Source organism: Physeter macrocephalus, chromosome 12 (assembly GCF_002837175.3).
Source record: "Physeter macrocephalus isolate SW-GA chromosome 12, ASM283717v5, whole genome shotgun sequence".
NCBI classification, from domain to species: domain Eukaryota; kingdom Metazoa; phylum Chordata; class Mammalia; order Artiodactyla; family Physeteridae; genus Physeter; species Physeter macrocephalus.
The window spans coordinates 83,292,410-83,309,588 of NC_041225.1; the positions used below are offsets into that span (position 1 = coordinate 83,292,410).

Genomic DNA, 17,179 nt, shown 5'->3' on the forward strand with positions numbered 1-17,179 from the left:
GGCATGTGGGATCCTCCCAAACCGGGGCGCGAACCCGGTTCCCCTGCATCGGCAGGCGGACGCGCAACCACTGCGCCACCAGGGAAGCCCTACTTGCTCCCTTTTTTGACCTTTAAAAAAAACTGAAGTGTAGTTAATTTACAATGCTGTGTTAGTTTCAGGTATACAACAATAATATATTATTATATATAATATATATATAATATTTATTCTTTTTCAGATTCTTTACCATTATAGGTTATCACAAGATATACAGTACAGGATATCTTGTGATATACAGTAGGCCCTTGATGTTTATCTATTTTATATCTAGTAGTATGTATATGTTAATCCCAAACTCCTAATTTATCTCTCCACCCTGCACCCCATCCTTTCTTCCATCTTTTCCTCTCTTTCTTCATTCCTTCCTTTTCTTATCTTTCTTACTTTTCTTTCTTTCTTTCTTTGTGTTACCCACCAACAAAGGGATCTGGACCATGTTCTCTTTACCTGTGATAAACACAGCACCTGGCACGTAAGGACACTCAAATGATATTTTTGAATGAGTGAGGAAATTGAGACCTGAAAGGTAAAGTAGCATTTTCAAGGCCACACAGCTAGTTAGTGGCAGAGCCAGAGCTGGACCTATATTTAGTTCAGTTTCTGCTACTTTACCCCATCCCTTGCACGGAATCAAAAACAGATGCAGAGAATTTTGCAATTAGCGTAGCTTGTCGTTTCCTGCTACTGCCTCCAAGTATAGACTAGTCACCCAATCACACAGCTAAGTCATTAGCAAAAGAGTACTTGTTGTTTCATTGAGTCGGGTGAAAGCTTTCATGGTGACAGTCAGCATCAAAGATACAATGTGTTGTAAAGAAACAAAATGTATGTTTTGGGAGGCAGGGTGGAGGGGCTGGACCATTGGTACAGTATCCCAGGTCAGGGAAGGGTGACTTAGCTGCAAACGTTCCTTAATGAGGGAAGAGAGAGAAAGGAAAAATAGCATCAAGAAATTGTCAAAGTAGAAAATGCCACATTTACTACTTTGCAGATGCAGAGGCCAGAAAGCAGACAGAATCAGAACACACATTGTTAAAATGACCCATAATGCTTTGGAGAACAATAATGTGATTGGCCAAGGCTTGAAGCATCTCTTTCAACACCAGCACAGGAGGTCATCCATGTCTCCACACGATGTGCAGCAAGTTCAGGTAGACCCGAGCCTGAAATGGATCTGGAAAGCAAGAACGCATGTGCTAAGATTGATGGTGTCTCCATCCACCCCACAGCTCTGAATGAGTACTACAGCAGATCCAGCTGCCATCCAAGATAAAGGAAGAGATGAATTTTCATAGTAGGTGGGGCAAGCCAGAGACCACAAGGGGAAGTCACCAAATCAATAGGAATAGGAAATCTGGCCAGAAGATGGCAGTTGTTATAGTCAAGCCAGCCCAAGTCTCTAGCTATGACTGATGCTTCTAGCAGCTTAACTGTGACGGAAATAGCTTGTGTTCCTGCTGCATTTCAACCAAGAATGAATGGAGTAGTTGGAAGTAAGTAGCCTTGCCCGGACTTCCACTTGCATTGATGGCAGCATCCAACGGATTCCATGGATGGAATACGAGATGCTCAGCGCATAAAGGCTGCTATTGCTCACCTGCACCAGAAGACCCTGAAGTTTACATAACAGATCGAGGTTGTACAAACATCCCAGAGGACAACGCTGATGAGTAGTGGAAACTTGCCAACAGTGCAGACAAGTAGCAGGCCACCCACATCAAGCAAGTCTTTGAAGAACCAGAAATCTACTCACATCTTCTTCCAGCTACAAAAGAAGCTTAAGTGCTACCACTGGAAGTTTTGGGAGATGGAATGGGATGGGATCTCATGGCAACCATAGGACATCTTCAGGGACATGCACCAGGGTCTGAAGGATGTGGAAGTGAAGGTGGCTGGCTTCAGTGAGAGTGTGGTCGGCTTAACAAAGGTGTGCTTTCCAGCTTCTCCCAGCAGCCACTCAGGGGTGGGGGCCATGATCTCAAAGCCCAGGGAGATCATCTGACTAGTTGGAGCAAATTTGACAGTGTGGAAATCTCTCAAACTTGATGCCCAAAGGAATCATGTAATTTTAGAGCTTGAAGGGATCTTAGAGATTCTTAGAGATTATGGCAAAGCCAAATCCCAGAGAAGGTAGGCCAGCTGTACACCACCACACAGACAACAGCAGGGTAGAAATTTGAGCCCAGCATGTTAGCCTTCCAGCCTAGTCCTGGAGCCTCTTTACCCAACATAATGTAGAATGGAGGAATACAAAGTTGGATGCAAATGATCAACTGGCATGCTGAATTGATAAAGTGAAGACTTTTGAGGACCAAGTGTTGATCCAGTAGACAGACTCTGAGCCACTGCTAGCATTTCATTTGTCTAAAGGCACCCCTTCCTCTGGGTGGACTTAGGCCACAGGACAGCGATCAGCTTGGCACGAGGTGTGTGGGCAGGGCTTCAGCCTCTGCATGCCTTCTTGTCTGGGTAGTTTGTGTAGGATACACCCTGGACAGTCTCATCCAGCAGCCTAGCAAATTGGGGAAATGTTACAGGGAAGCCCTTGATGTAGAAGGATAGTGCAGGGAGTCAGGGAGCTTTGGATACTCTTTGGTATCCATAGCCCAGTTCTGTGTGCTCTTGTCCAGCTAATGGGGTTGGAACTCAGGTGTGCCCCCTTGAGCCTGGAGGATTTCACACCGTTACCTGACCTGGTTCCACCAGGGTGTGTCGCTGAATTCTGTGACCGTCACGGCTTAAACCACAAAACTGAGAGACTGTAACCAGAAGCCTCTCTTCCCCACTGTTGCCTCTGATACCAGAATGCATCTCTCCCCTATATTGGGTGCTTAGGGCCAGTTCTAGTTGCTTTCCTGGCTAGAGGTGGCACTGAGGCCTGCTGCCTAGAACCTGGGACTCCAACACACTGCCAAGCCTTTGCTCACAGCTGTCCCCATGGTCAATCAGAAAAGTAGTAGCAGGGTCTGGACGTACAACCATCTTGTCTCTCTAAGACCAGGGCAGTTCACTTCTACCACTGGACCTTCCGTATGGCCTCTCTGCGCCTCCTGCCACCTACTCCAAGGAGTTCCATCCTCTTGCAGGGCAAGGCTCACCTATTTCCTGCCTGAGCATGACTGAGACGCAGAGTAGCTGCATTATTGTCTTTTCCTCATGGGTTCCAGGAGACAATCTCCCCACGGAAAATAGTCTGAGCTTGGAATTCTACCGAAGCACAGATTATTCTGCCTGGTTTCTTTAAAACATACACAGAGAGTCTTCTAAAGAACCACATCCACCAGTAGACTGTTACACCAGTAACAGGCTCTGGTCTCGAGGTGGGTATTTTGAACATTTGTGACTTTATAGTCGATTATCTCTGTTTGTATATTTAAAGTATACATTAACATATGCTAGTATTACATTAATACATTTTATATAAGGTTGTTTTAAGATACTCTGTTTTTAGGAAAATACCCACACCAAACTGCTAATAATGGGATTAGGGATAAAGGTAAGTGTGAGAATTTTCATTTTCTATACTTAGTATGGTTTGAGGTGTTTTTTTTTTTTTAACAGCACATGTTACTTTTGTGATCATAGACAAAACTTAAAAACATGGAAAATATATACTTCACATACTATGCCTAATTAAACACTATACACACACACACACACACGTATTCTTTATTCTTGAGAATAGTATTTGATGTGGGGAGAGAGAGAGAGAGAGCACGGGCAGGTGCAGGTGAGCGTAGAGTCTGGAGACACCTGAACATGGATGAGGTGACATCATCAACAGGTAAAAAGCCGATGAGGAGGTTAAGTGCTGCCATACAAAGTGGCATTTCTGTCTGGGCAGCTTTAACCCTTCTCAAACCCTTCCTTCCAAGTGATGGCTTCTGCTCTACTTTACCTAAATTACAGGAAGTCCTAGTCCTTTGTCTCAATATTCACTCCTTTCAGCCCTCCCCCTCCTTTCGGTTAATTAACATTGAGAGCAGTTTCATTAAATGAGCTATATCACTATAGTCTGGCTTTTGGCAGTGATAAAAGTGCTTCCAGGGGTTTGCCATGCATATCACTTGTCTTCCACCCCCCACCACGCCCCTGCACAACCATCTACACACACACACACCACACACACACACACACACACACACACACACACAGCTGTCAAACCTACCTTCCACACACACACACACACACACACACACACACACACAACTTGAAAATGGTCTGAATGTTAAGACAGTTTTGTAACTTATTCAATAAACCGTGCAAAAGATTAATTACACATTTTTACATGTAATTTGAGTTCAACCTTCTCCTGTGCCTTTCTCTACACATACAAGGAGCACAGAACTCTGACACTTGACTTTCTGTAGAATGACATCATCTTCTTGGCCCTGTGCCTGTGGCTGTTCTCCTGGCTGAAATGCAAGCAAATGTCAGGCAGATCAAAAATCAGAAGGGGGAAATATGGTTGTGTGAAATCAACTGAATCAACTCACATTTATTATAATGCAACTCTGGGCAGAATGCAGTAAAGGCTGAAGAATCAGAGAAAGCTTAAGATATTCCCAAAGTGAGAGTGTTGATTTGAATTCTTAAATTAAGCTACTGATCCAATTTCCATTTTTACATTTTGTGATCTTGGCTAATTGGATAGTCAAAATTTTATCCCATTGTTTTTAAAGTTTTTTGTTTGTTTGTTTTTTGTTTTTTGCGGTACGTGTGCCTCTCACTGTGGGGCCTCTCCCGTTGCGGAGCACAGGCTCCGGACGCACAGGCTCAGCAGCCCTGGCTCACGGGCCCAGCCGCTCCGCGGCATGTGGGATCTTCCCGGACCGGGGCACGAACCCGTGTCCCCTGCATCGGCAGGCGGACTCTCAACCACTGCGCCACCAGGGAAGCCCTCCCATTGTTTTTAGATGAAATTTCTTTGATTACTGGTGAGAGTAAGCACTTTAAAATACATTTTATTGTTATTTGCATTTCTTTTTGTGAATTGCCTATTTGTTTATTTTGCCCATTATTCTTTCGAGGTACCAGCTTTTTCCTTATTACAAAGTAATAGTACTTCATATACTAAGGATCTTGACCTTTTGTTTGCAATATTTGCCATAAATGTTTTTCCTAGTTTGACATCTATCTTTTAGTTTTGTTTATGGTTTTTCTGACTTTCAGATGTTTTAATGTAGAAAAATCTATCCATTGCCTTTGGGGTTCATCTATTACCTTTTTGTTTTTTGCTTAGTAAAGGCTTTACCACTCTGAGATCTCATGAATCTCATACATTTTTATCAGTGTTTTCTTTCAGTTTTTAATTCTTTGAATTCAACTCTTTAATCCTTCCTTATTGCATTTTGGAATATAGTGTGAAATAAAGATCTAAATTAATGATTTCCCCTAATAGGTGAATCTCCTATTTGTTGTAATTAATTCACCTTTTTCTCATTTATGAAATTTAAAGGATTATACAAATAATATAGCTTCAATAAAAAAATCAGAAAATACAAATAGTGGAAATGAGGGGGAAAACACTGTATTTTCTTTCCACTCTGAGTTGAGTGTTAGCAATTTCCTCTGCCCTTCCAGACATTTTCTTTTCTAGATGATGCATACATTTCTCCTCCAAATGGAATCATATTGCAATATGGTTTTGTAACCTGATGTTTTTCCATTCAGTAATGTATCATGACTATCTTTCCATGTCAGTCAATATACTTTTACAGCACTATGTCCTAATTAACTTTTCATTGAAATATATTGTACATTCAGAAACGTGTACATTTCATAAGTGTACAGCTGGATGAATTTTTACCAATTGAACACATCCATGTAACCAGCTACTAGATCAAGAAGAAGAATATTAGTAACACCCCCAAAACCCTCCAAATGGCTCTTGCCCGTGATCTCTCTTCCCCAAGGGTAACCACTGTCCTTCTGTCCTGACTTCTAACAGCATAGATTGATTTCATAGTCCTATTTTTGATAGCTACATTGTATTCCATCACACATAAATGCATCACAGTATACTTGCTATGGGTTAAATTGTGTCCTCCCAAAAGATATGTTGAAATCCTAACTTCCAGTACCTGCGAATGTAACCTTATTTGGAAATAGGGTCTTTGCAGATATAATCAAGTTAAGATGAAGTCATCAGGGTGAGACCTAATCCAATATGACTAGTGTCTGTATAAGAGGAAAATGCCATATAAAGACAGAGACACACAGAGAAAAGGCTATGTGACCATGGAGACGGAGATGGGAGTGATGCAGCTGTAAGCCAAGGAACCAAGGATTGACAGCCACCACCAGAAGCTAGGAAGAGGCAAGGAAGGATTCTACTTAGAGACTCAAAGCGACCATGGCGCTGCCAACACCTTGATTTCAGACTTAACTTCCAGAACTATGAGAGAATAAATTATCTGTTGCTTTAAGCCACCTAGTCTGTGGTACTCTGTATGGCAGCCCTAGGAAAATGATAACCCGGTTTTGACGACTTTGGGGTTTTTCTTACCTTTTATTATTTTATAGTGTTATGAATATTTATTTTTTTCCTTAGAAGAAACTATAAGAATGAACTATCTGAATCAAAGAATACTAGTAGACAATGTGAGTACAAAGTACTTAGTGAGACAATGGCTATGATTCACCAACTCTATCTCTAAGTGTTATACTTGGTGATAGAGGTGATGTGGGCTCCTTCCTTTGTAATGAATTCCTCTGTAACTCCAGTCTCACCAGGATTCCCTAGCCTGTGGGTACAGTGGGCCCACATAAAGATATAACTCACTTCTGCCACCACCTCCATAATCAGAACATTCCAGCCCCTTATCTCTAGGAGTCTCTGGGATGGGGCGTGAGGCAGTGGTGGTTATCATTCCAGTTCTTGAATAATCCTCTCACCTTCTTCTCCCTCTTCTCAACATCCCAACACATCCTCCATAAAGACTTTTGGGGGCCTGACTGTGCTACTCCCTCTGAGAGTGCATTAAGTCAGTGGAAAGGCCCCCATCTCATCTTCAGAAGCTGAGATGCAAGGTGCCAGGGCACTGTGGCATTCCATGTGGTCCTCATTGCATTAGAACCAGGCAATGTTTCTTAAACAAGGAGAGAAGCCCTTTCTTAGCTGCTCTGTACCAGGAGCCCCCAAACAGCCCTCCCTGTTTTGTCTTGTCTCCCAGAGTCCTGTAGCCTGCCTGTAGCCCCTTCACCTGGGACTTAGCTAGGAAGATTGGAATCTGAGGCAGACACCATGCGTCAGCTGCATTACAGTCCCCATGTGAAATATTCCAGATTGACGATTCCACAGTTAGACTTCATGCTGGGATGTATCCAGATCTTAACAGTGAGCACACTTTCTGCTCAAACTCATTACCTGCTGTCTTCTTGAACCTTCATAATAGTTTGATATTCATAGGTAAAATATCCTCTTATTTCTCTTCTTTTTCAAAAAAAAACATTCTTATAAGCCATGACCTGTTTATTTCTCCAGATAAATCTATGAATAGTATTGTTGACCATTAAGAAGTTGTTAGGGATGGCATCAAACCAATGAAATTAACAAGAGATTTGACATCTTTGGCATGTTTGGGTTTCCATCAGGAATGACAGCATGTCTCTGTGTCTAGCTGAATCTCCTTTCACATCTCCTCCAGAGGGATTTGGGGAGCTGGAGAGGAATGGCAGAGAGCAGTCCAAACAACCTGCTGAGTGGGCTTTGGGAAGCCCATCAAGCATTGCTGGCTCGAGTACAGGGGAGGTCATTGAAAAAGGAGGCAGGATGAGTTCTGAGCCAGCTCTGGGTGTCTTCCGGGAATTCTTGATTTTTTTCACGGCACTGGATGAGAGAGTGTGCCCAGGGAACAAATCTGATGAAAGCACAAAATAAGCTGATTTAGTAAAATTTGTCAGACAGGAGGAATTGTGGCTGAACCCTGGAGCCAAGGATCACGGAAAGAGGGGTAAATTGAAAACAGGTAGCAATGTGTACTGTGGGTGTGGCTGAGCAGAGAGGCGGGGCTGAGCTAAATTTCAGGAGACTTGGATTCCAGTCTGAGCTCTGAAGTCAAGTTGCTCTGTTCCCTTGGACTAAAGGCTTTTCTTCTTGAGCATCTGTTTGCTCTTTTCTCGCTATAAGAGTGCTCCCTGAAGGACCTCTAAGGCTCTCCTTGGCTGGCTTTCTAAGTGGTATTTACTAGAGCAACACGGGAGTTGCATGGCTGAAAAAAGCCCCAAGAGGTTAAACTTTCATGTCTAAACCAAAGGACATAATTATAGAATGATGTGATGAAGAAATGAAATTTCAAAGCACCTTTGGGATGATTCCTGCCAGTGGAATAGGAAAGGAAAAATTTCCAAGGTAGCTCAAGGACATTATTTAGGGGTGAGGGATACCTAAAAGCACTAAAAAAGTGCTTTCCAAATGAGTTCTTTCCTTTGGTTTTGTTGGCTCCCTGAGGTGAAATTCTCTCAGACATTGTGACTTGCTTTGTAGGTGTGATGAAGCAAGGAATGTGCCCCTTGCAGCAGGAGACTCTAACCACAGAAAAAATTTCCAGGTCATTGGTGTCTTTGGGGGCTACACATTTGAAAAAGAAATTACATCATTGGAGTTCCAGATTATTTTAAACCCATTTCCTTTCCTTCTTCTTTCCTTATTTTTTTAAAAAATTTTATTTCCAGATTTTGCCATAAGCCTAGGTTTAAATCTGTCACAGAGATGAATTATTAAAATTGGGCCCCAGATAGATGTCTGCTTCACAGATGGAGGGGGCTCCCCTGAAGCCTTTGGCAGAAACTGACATGTAGGGACTAAGTCCTTCAAAGGAGTCCCCACCGAGAGCTGCAGTGCATAGAATCTGCCAGACTATATCTGCTTCTAATATTTCCATTTCCCCCATGGGGGTCCTGGCCAATAAATTCTTCCAATTATGCCCTCATGACTCCAACTCCAGAAGTCACCCAGTACCTCACTACTCTGAAGGTCAAAAATGTCTTCATTGTGGCTAGCATTATTGTTAGCCTCAAGAACCATTCATTGCCAGGTTTTTGAAGGGGAAATAGGAAAATTCTAAGTTTTGCATGGTACCCAGCCTCCAAGATGGCCTCCAAATCAGTCCCCAGTGATCCCCCTCTTGGTATTCGCACACTTGTGTGGTCCCCTCCCACACTGTGGCAGGGTGTGCGTGAGTGTGTGAAAAATAGCATATTGCAGAAGAGGGGAGGTCAGCTGCCATGTAGTGAGGTCACTCGGGCAGCCTAGAGTGAACCCCACATGATGAGGAGGAACTGAAGTCTCCAGCAACAGCCAGTGAAAACTAGACAACAACCTTGCGAGTGAACTTGGAGATGGATCCGCCCCACCCCAGTGGAGCCTTCAGATGAGAGTACAGCCCTGGCTGACAATTTGACATCAATCTCATGACAGACCTTGAACCTGGAACCACCCAGCTATGCCACTCCCAGATTCCTGACCCTCAGAAACTCAGTGAGGTAATACATGTTTGTTGCTTTCAGCTCTGAAGTTTTGGGGTAATTTGGAATGCAGAAATAGATAACTAATGTGCTCTGTGCTTTGTTTTTGATTTTCTGAGTAAATAGGAAGACTTGCTATGTGGAATGAACACATATATGCTATATGGAATGACAGGTCAACATGTGTCTGTCTTATATCTTCCCTGAGTTTGGGGCAGAATCAAGGAATCCATATGTTTAACTAGCACCCCAGATGATTCTTACCATCAGGAAAGTTTGACCATACGTTGTTTTTTTGTGTTTTTTTTTTTTTTTTTTTTTTTTGCCATGGCTCACGGACCCAGCCGCTCCACAGCATGTGGGATCTTCCCAGACCGGGGCACGAACCCGTGTCCCCTGCATCAGCAGGCAGACTCTCAACCACTGTGCCACCAGGCAAGCCCCCATCAGGAAAGTTTGAGAAACAATACAGAACAGATTTAAAAATGAATGAGACATACCTCTTCTTCAGGAAACTGTGCAAGATGGAAAGCAAATTGGTACACAGAAATACATTTAAAGAGAAGCACCAAGTGGCAAGGAAAGGTTTGAATAGCCTTGGGGTAATCAAGGAATGCTTCCTGGAAGAAATGACACATGAGTAAGATCTCAAGGGTTGGTTAGAACCTCAGGGAGCAATATATGGAAAGAATCACAGAGTGAGAGTAACTGGTGGCATTTATCAGGGGCCTGCATTGCACCAAGCACTTTAACTGCCTCATCTTATCCAGTCCTAACAACAGTCCTGTGCAGTAGGAGCTACTGTCGCCCATTTTACAAGTGGGAAAGCTAGGCTTTGGTTAGCACACTGTCCAAGGTCACACAGCTCCTGTGTGCAGTACTAGGTAGAAAGGAGATAGCTGACTCTCTCTGTCATGCTTTTTAACTGCTATCGTGTTCCATGTCCTAGGGGACATGAGACTCAGAAATGTGAAAGGCTGGGACATTTTTGCAAAAGACAGGAGTTTTGTGGAAGTAACAGAAGAAGGTGTCCATGGAGGGATATGGGCCAGGGGAGGATACCGTATGTACTGTATGAAGTGCTGGAACCTGGCAGTGGTTTCCTAGTGCAAGCTCAACTAATTCATTTAGTGAATGAGGAAAGGGAGCCTCAGAAAAGTTCTGTGACTTGCCTGAAGTTTGATAGTGGGAAAGAGGAGTAAAAGTCCAGACCCCTGGCAGCCCCATTTCCACTGTGGACACCTGGAGGCTAAACTTTGATGCCTTACTAAGGAGATCTGAGCTCTTCCATGGCTTTTTAAAAAAAAATTAATTAATTTAATTAATTCATTTATTTTTGGCTACGTTGGGTCTTCGTTGCTGCGCGTTGCGGTGCGCGGGCTTCTCATTGCGGTGGCTTCTCTTGTTGCGGAGCACAGGCTCCAGGCACGCAGGCTTCAGCAGTTGTGGCTCGCGGGCTCTAGAGCGCAGGCTCAGTAGTTGTGGCACACAGGCATCGTTGCTCCGCAGCATGTGGGATCTTCCTGGACCAGGGCTCGAACCCGTGTCCCCTGCATTGGCAGGCGGATTCTTAACCACTGCGCCACCAGGGAAGCCCATGGCTTATGTTTCTTGTTTGTTTTGTTTTGTCTTTAAACAATTTTAAGTGTACACTTCAGTGACATTAAGTGTATTCACAATGTTGTGCAACCATTACCACTATCCATTTCCAGAACTTTGTCATCAACCCAAGCAAATTCTGTGTCCATTAAACAACTCACCATTCCTCTTCCTCATTCTATTTTCTCACTCTATGAATCTGCCTAATCTAGGTACCTCATCTATGTGGAGTCATGTGTTTATCCTGTTGTGTCTGGCTTTTTTCACTTAATATGATGTTTTCAAGGTTCACCCATATTGTAGCATGTATCAAGACTTCATTTCTTTTTTCCCCCATTTTTTCTGTTGTGGTAAAATACATATAATATTTACCATCTTAACCATTTTTAAGTGTACAGTTAAGTGAATTAAATCCATTCATATTGCTGTGCAGCCATCACCACAATCCATCACCCTAACTCTTTTCATCTTGCAAAATTAAAACTCTGTACCCATTAAATAGAAACTCCCCTTCCCTTATCCCCTCAGCCCTTGGCAAGTGCCATTCTACTTTTGGTCTCTAGGATTTGGATGCATCTAGGTACCTCATATAAGTGGAATTATGCAGTATTTGTCTTTTTGTGACTGGCTTATTTCACTTAGTATAATGTCCTTAAGGTTCATCCATATCCTATCATGTGTCAGAATTTCCATCCTTTAAAAGGCTGAAAAATACTCTGTTGTATGTACCTACTACATTTCATTTATCCATTCATTTGTTGATAGACGTTTGGGTTGGTTCTACCTTCTGGCTGTTGTGAATAATGCTGCTATGAATATGGGTGTACAAATATCTCTTTCAGACACTGCCTTCAATAATTTTGGGGATATACCCAGAGGTGAAATAACTGGATCATATGGTAATTCTTTTTTTTTTTTTTAACTTTTGAGGACCTGCCATATTGTTTTCCACTGTGACCGCATCACTTTACATTCCCACCAACAGCACACAAGTGTCCCAATTTCTCCACATCCTCGTCAACACTTTTATACTTCATTCCTTTTTTCAAGGATAAGAAATATTCTAATGTATGCGTACACCACATTTTAAAAATCCATTTATCAGTTGATGAACATTTGGGTTGTTTCCACCCCTTGGCCTGTTGTGAACAATGCTGCTATGAATATTGATGTACAAGTATCTGAGTCCCGGCTTTCAGGTGTTTTTGGAAGTGGAATTGCTGGATCAAAAGCTAATTTGATATTTAAGTTCTTGAGAAATCTGTAGACTTTTGGAGATCTGTGCTCTCTAAGTTAGCTCTGGTCATCCTAGCCTTCTGAACAGATATCCCTGGGTGGGTGGGAGGCCACCTCTCTCTCCCGCATTCACACCGCTGCCCTCCCCCGCTTCCTGGCTTTCCGGAAAGCGGTTCTCAGAGCCTCTAACACAGAGGTCAAGCGGCTGAAATGAAGCTGACCCCGGCGTCCAGTTGGGCTTGTCTGAGGGAACTACCTTTGGGTCGCTCCCAGCGTCTCCTGCGAGGGCGGTGTGGGCAGGAGGGGAGGCTCCTCCCGGTTCTCTGAAATCTCGCCAGCTCATCGGGCCCGACCGCGCACTCTGGCGGTGGCTCCGGGGCTGACCAGGTGAGCGGCCGAGCAGTCCCCGAGCCCCGGGGCGGGCGCAGCCCTGCGGGATGGGAGCCTCGGGCGCCGAGTCCGCGCTGAGCCGGGCTCCGAGCTCCACCGCCCTCGTTCCCGCCCCAGGCGGCCGTTCCGGAGCCTGAGCCCAGGGAACGCGCGCTCCCTCCGGCGTGTCCTCGCCTCGAGCTGCCGCTTCTGCATTCCCGACACTCCCCCCGGGGTCCCCAGCCGCGCGCGTGCCTGGGCGACCCGACGTGCCCCTGCCTGGAGCCCGGAGCCCCTCCCCCTCGTGCCTCCCGGACCCGGCGGAACACGCCTCCCCGAGCCGGGCACCCCGGCCCTGGGCGCCCCGCGGTCACCCGGGCGGGGACAGCGAGGGAGGCGGGGGGGCGCCACGCCGAGGAGCCGCAGTCCTCTGATCTGCGGCGGCGAGAGCGCAACTCCCGCAGAGCCCAGCCGGGAAAGAGCCCCGAGCAGAGGAGGGAGAGAGGGGACCTGTGTTCTTCCTATGGGCCTCTGGGAGCAGCGGCTCGTGTCCCCGGACCCGGAATAAATAGCTCAGGACCTTGTCCGCCCGGCGCCTGGATGCCGCAGGTACGGAGCGCGCCCTCCGGGGCGATGCGGCAAGGACTCCACGCGGCACCGGCCGCCAGGGCGCGGGGGCTTTTGAGTGGGGAGGGGGCTTTTCAAGAGACTCGCACTCGTGCTCATTTCTGCAGGGGACCCGGTCTGTCCCCTCCTTCTGTCCTTAGGCGTAGCCTCTGAGGCTCCGAGGACAAAGTTGGGAGCAGGACGGGGCTTATCAGCAGAGGCTGCAAAGAGATGCTTCCAGAGATGGGAAGGTCTGGCCAGGGGGCGATCCCTAAACGCAGGGGCTCCAGAGGACACCGGGTGGCAATGGGGTTCCTCTTGGGGAGGTGAGAATGAAGGAGAAAAAAAGATCGCTGGACAATTTCTCCCCAAACCCCAAATCTCCTAACACCCGGTCACCCCAAGAAGTTTTTATGCTCTTTGTTTTTAAGCATGACTTTGAGTCTTCCAGGTAGCGAGATTGCAGGGTCCCTCTCCAGAGGTGGCGCGCCTTGGAGACCCACAGGGCCTGCGAGGCGTGAGGACTGTCCCACGCGGACTGCATACTTCCTGCCTGGGTGGCAAGCCTGGCCCACTCTGACCTTTCCGCTCTGGGTTCTGCTTCACACACGAGAGCGGCAGAGGGCAGGGCCTGAGAGGGGCAGGACCGATGCTCAGAGGAGGAAAAAAATCTGCGAAAAATGGAGGTGAAGTGTTGGAGGAAAGACAGGGGACTGGGGCTGGGCCTCCCTGTGCAGAGAGACTTTAGTTCTACCTCCAAAGGCAGGCTCCAGACATGTCACCTTTGAGGGATGTGGGCAGCATGCTCTCCTGAGGGTCCTAGGAGTCTTCCTTGTGTCTCCCTTTCCCAGGAACCTCAGGCTTCCACACTTCCCCACCCTCTCTGGATTTCCTGCCCTCTGTGGAGCTCTGCAGACCCCAGCCCTCTTCTTACATCCCAGCAACCTGGCCTGATGTTTGCAGGCTCTGGGAGGGACTGGGGCTGCAGGGAGAGGGAAGGGGACATGGGGATTCTGGGTCCCTCTTGGTTCTCCATCCCCACCGGTGCAGCTGACAACGCCCTCCTGGTACCCCAGCCCCATCATCTGGGTCAGGAGTGTTCTCCTCTTCCTCGAAGCTGACCAAGGAGGCCTGGGTCCTCACTAGTAATTCCTTGCAGTCCTAGGATGTAGCACCCTCCCTCTCCAGGGACCTCCATGCTTTACAGACATTAATGATCTCTTGTCTGGAGGATGTTGAAACTCTGAGAGCTCAAGCTATTTATCTCAGGACACACAACCAGCCAAGGAAGGATTTTGTCCCAGAGTCCCCTTTCTAAGCCACTCAATGATTAGGCTGGGACTTCACTCTTGCAGCCTCTGTCTGGGGACAGGCCTTGGTAAATGCTGTGCCTGGCTTCTAGGGTCACAGCAGACTTGGAAGTAGGAACAGGAAACCTAGTGAGGAGAGGGGAAGGTGGCTGCTACATAGGCTCTGATTTTAAAGCAGTGTTTTGCCAGAAGGAAAGAAGCATGGAGAGCAGTCAGGCCTGTCTCAAAGTCTTGCCTCTTCAGTGGAATTCAGAATAATTTTTTAAGCTACAGAATGGGACAATTCCACAAGGACAAAGTTCAGGCTGTCAGGACAAGGAATGGAGCTTGGAGCAGGTCACTTTGGTTCTCTTCAGCCTCTGCACACTCCTAACTTTGGTTCCTGAGAAAAAGTGCAACATTCAGAATCTTCAGTGGAACGGAAATAAACTGAGTTAGCGCTTGTTTGTCTCTGTAGCAATCGAACCTTCCCTGAATGAGTGGGTATGTGGTTTTGATTCCTTTGTTTTCTTTCCCTGGTTCCTTTATTTCCACTCCATCACCTGTTCACTCTGGGCAGGTGGCTAATGGGTCAGCTTAGTTTATAGAATGATTTTAAATGTGGCCAGGTTCACTTACATATGTAGCCAATTGTTTGTATGTCTTTCAAAGGCTTAGGATGGAGCTTGCATACTGGACCCCCAGGACGCTTGCAGGGACAATCTGACTCATTAAGGGAAAGCTGAGTAGCAGCAGAAAGGGGAGACCTCAGCCTACCGACATCTCCCCAGAGGAATTTCCAGGAATGTTGCTCAAGGCTTCACCTGGCCAGATGGAGGTCAACATGGCGGTCATGGATGAGAATGCCACAAACACCTCAACCAACTATTCTTCTCTGCTTGACCCCCACGGAACCCAAGCTGCTTTCTTCCCATTCAGCTTCAGCTATGGCGACTATGATATGCCCTTGGACGAAGATGAGGATGTGACCAATTCCCGGACCTTCTTTGCTGCCAAAATTGTCATCGGCATGGCACTGGTGGGCATCATGCTGGTTTGTGGTATTGGCAACTTCATCTTCATCGCGGCCCTGGCCCGCTACAAGAAGCTGCGCAACCTCACCAATCTGCTCATCGCCAACCTGGCCATCTCTGATTTCTTGGTGGCCGTCGTCTGCTGCCCCTTCGAGATGGACTACTACGTGGTACGCCAGCTCTCCTGGGAGCACGGCCACGTGCTGTGCGCCTCTGTCAACTACCTGCGCACTGTCTCTCTCTACGTCTCCACCAACGCCCTGCTGGCCATCGCCGTCGACAGGTGAGTGAGGGGTGGGGACAATGAAGGAAGGGGCAGTTGTGATTGATGAGAGGTATCTGTATTCCCCAGAGCTGTGGATGCATGGGGGCCCAAAGGTGGCCCATTTATTGAACAGTGAAAAGAGTTCTAGTTCTCCAGCGGTAAGCAGGCAGGAGGTAGTGGAGCCCCCTAGAGTCGGGCAGCAGGAAGGCTTTTAATCCCTCATGTTATGGACATGCTCCTAGATGTTGTATCTGGCCAAGGTCTAGAGGTAGGCAGCTCCCAGGAGGTGTGGAGGGACAAGTTTAAATTTCAGGCAGTTACCTCTCGAGTCAACTTGGAAATCCTGAGGGAGGTTTCTATCTCATCAAGACATCCTCTACTGAAACGTGATGCCCCTACAAACACCAGTTGATTTTTTTTATTGTTATGATGATTTTTTAAATTTTTATTTTATATTGGGTATAGTTGATTAACAATGTTAACACCGGTTGATTTTAAATAACGTTGAGGGATTTGTTCTAAAAAACAAACAAAACAAAACAAAACAAAAAGGAGACCTATGCTTACTTACTCTTTTTTGGTTGTTGCAGTAATCAGTTGGCTCCTTTTCATACCTTAGTGTACAACGGTACAGAAGAGCTGTGTCTCGTGATGGTGAATAAAATCAGTAAGAGCAGCCTATGCAAATCTTTCCTATGTTACCTTTAGGCTTTTCATTTAGTATAATCTCCTGTACTAATAGGCCAGAGGAGTTTTTGTTCCCTTGGAACAATTTTGCAGGCTTCTGTGCCCAAAGTTGGACTCTTGTTACAAAACACCTTGTTGTAGTCCAGAGACAGTTACCCTGAGGGTCTAATCGGGCCTCTGTGTACTTGGATCTGCACAACCCGTCTCTCTCTCTTAACCCAGAGAGCCTGAAGCACAGATGATCTCCGTGTCCCATGGCCTCAGGGCTCTGGTGGCGTTCAGCTCCCTCCCCCCCAATCAGGACATCCCAGGACAGTGTTCCGGGGAGGAACACAGCAAATAGAGCCTGATTTCTGAAGCCATCAGTGGGACGACCAGGGGTAGAATACCTAGACATAGACCACTCCCAAGGGCAGGGGGTTGAAAAGGAGCCTGGCCTTAAAACCTAGGAGGAGGGCTTCCCTGGTGGCGCAGTGGTTGAGAGTCCGCCTGCCGATGCAGGGGACACGGGTTCGTGCCCCGGTCCGGGAAGATCCCACATGCCGCGGAGCGGCTGGGCCCGTGAGCCATGGCCGCTGAGCCTA

General features: G+C 46.4%; 1 protein-coding gene and 1 pseudogene across 1 annotated transcript in view; both read left to right on the forward strand.

The window, feature by feature from the left end:
• The window catches only part of LOC102988501 (transmembrane and coiled-coil domains protein 1-like), a 3,859-nt pseudogene extending 1,815 nt beyond the window's left edge, over nt 1-2,044 (forward strand).
• Nucleotides 2,045-15,441: 13,397 nt separating this feature from the next.
• The window catches only part of PROKR1 (prokineticin receptor 1), a 9,966-nt gene continuing 8,228 nt past the window's right edge, over nt 15,442-17,179 (forward strand). The window contains exon 1 of the mRNA XM_007126726.2: nt 15,442-15,926. Coding sequence (XP_007126788.1) covers nt 15,442-15,926 — 485 coding nt within the window. The remainder of the gene's footprint in view (nt 15,927-17,179) is intronic.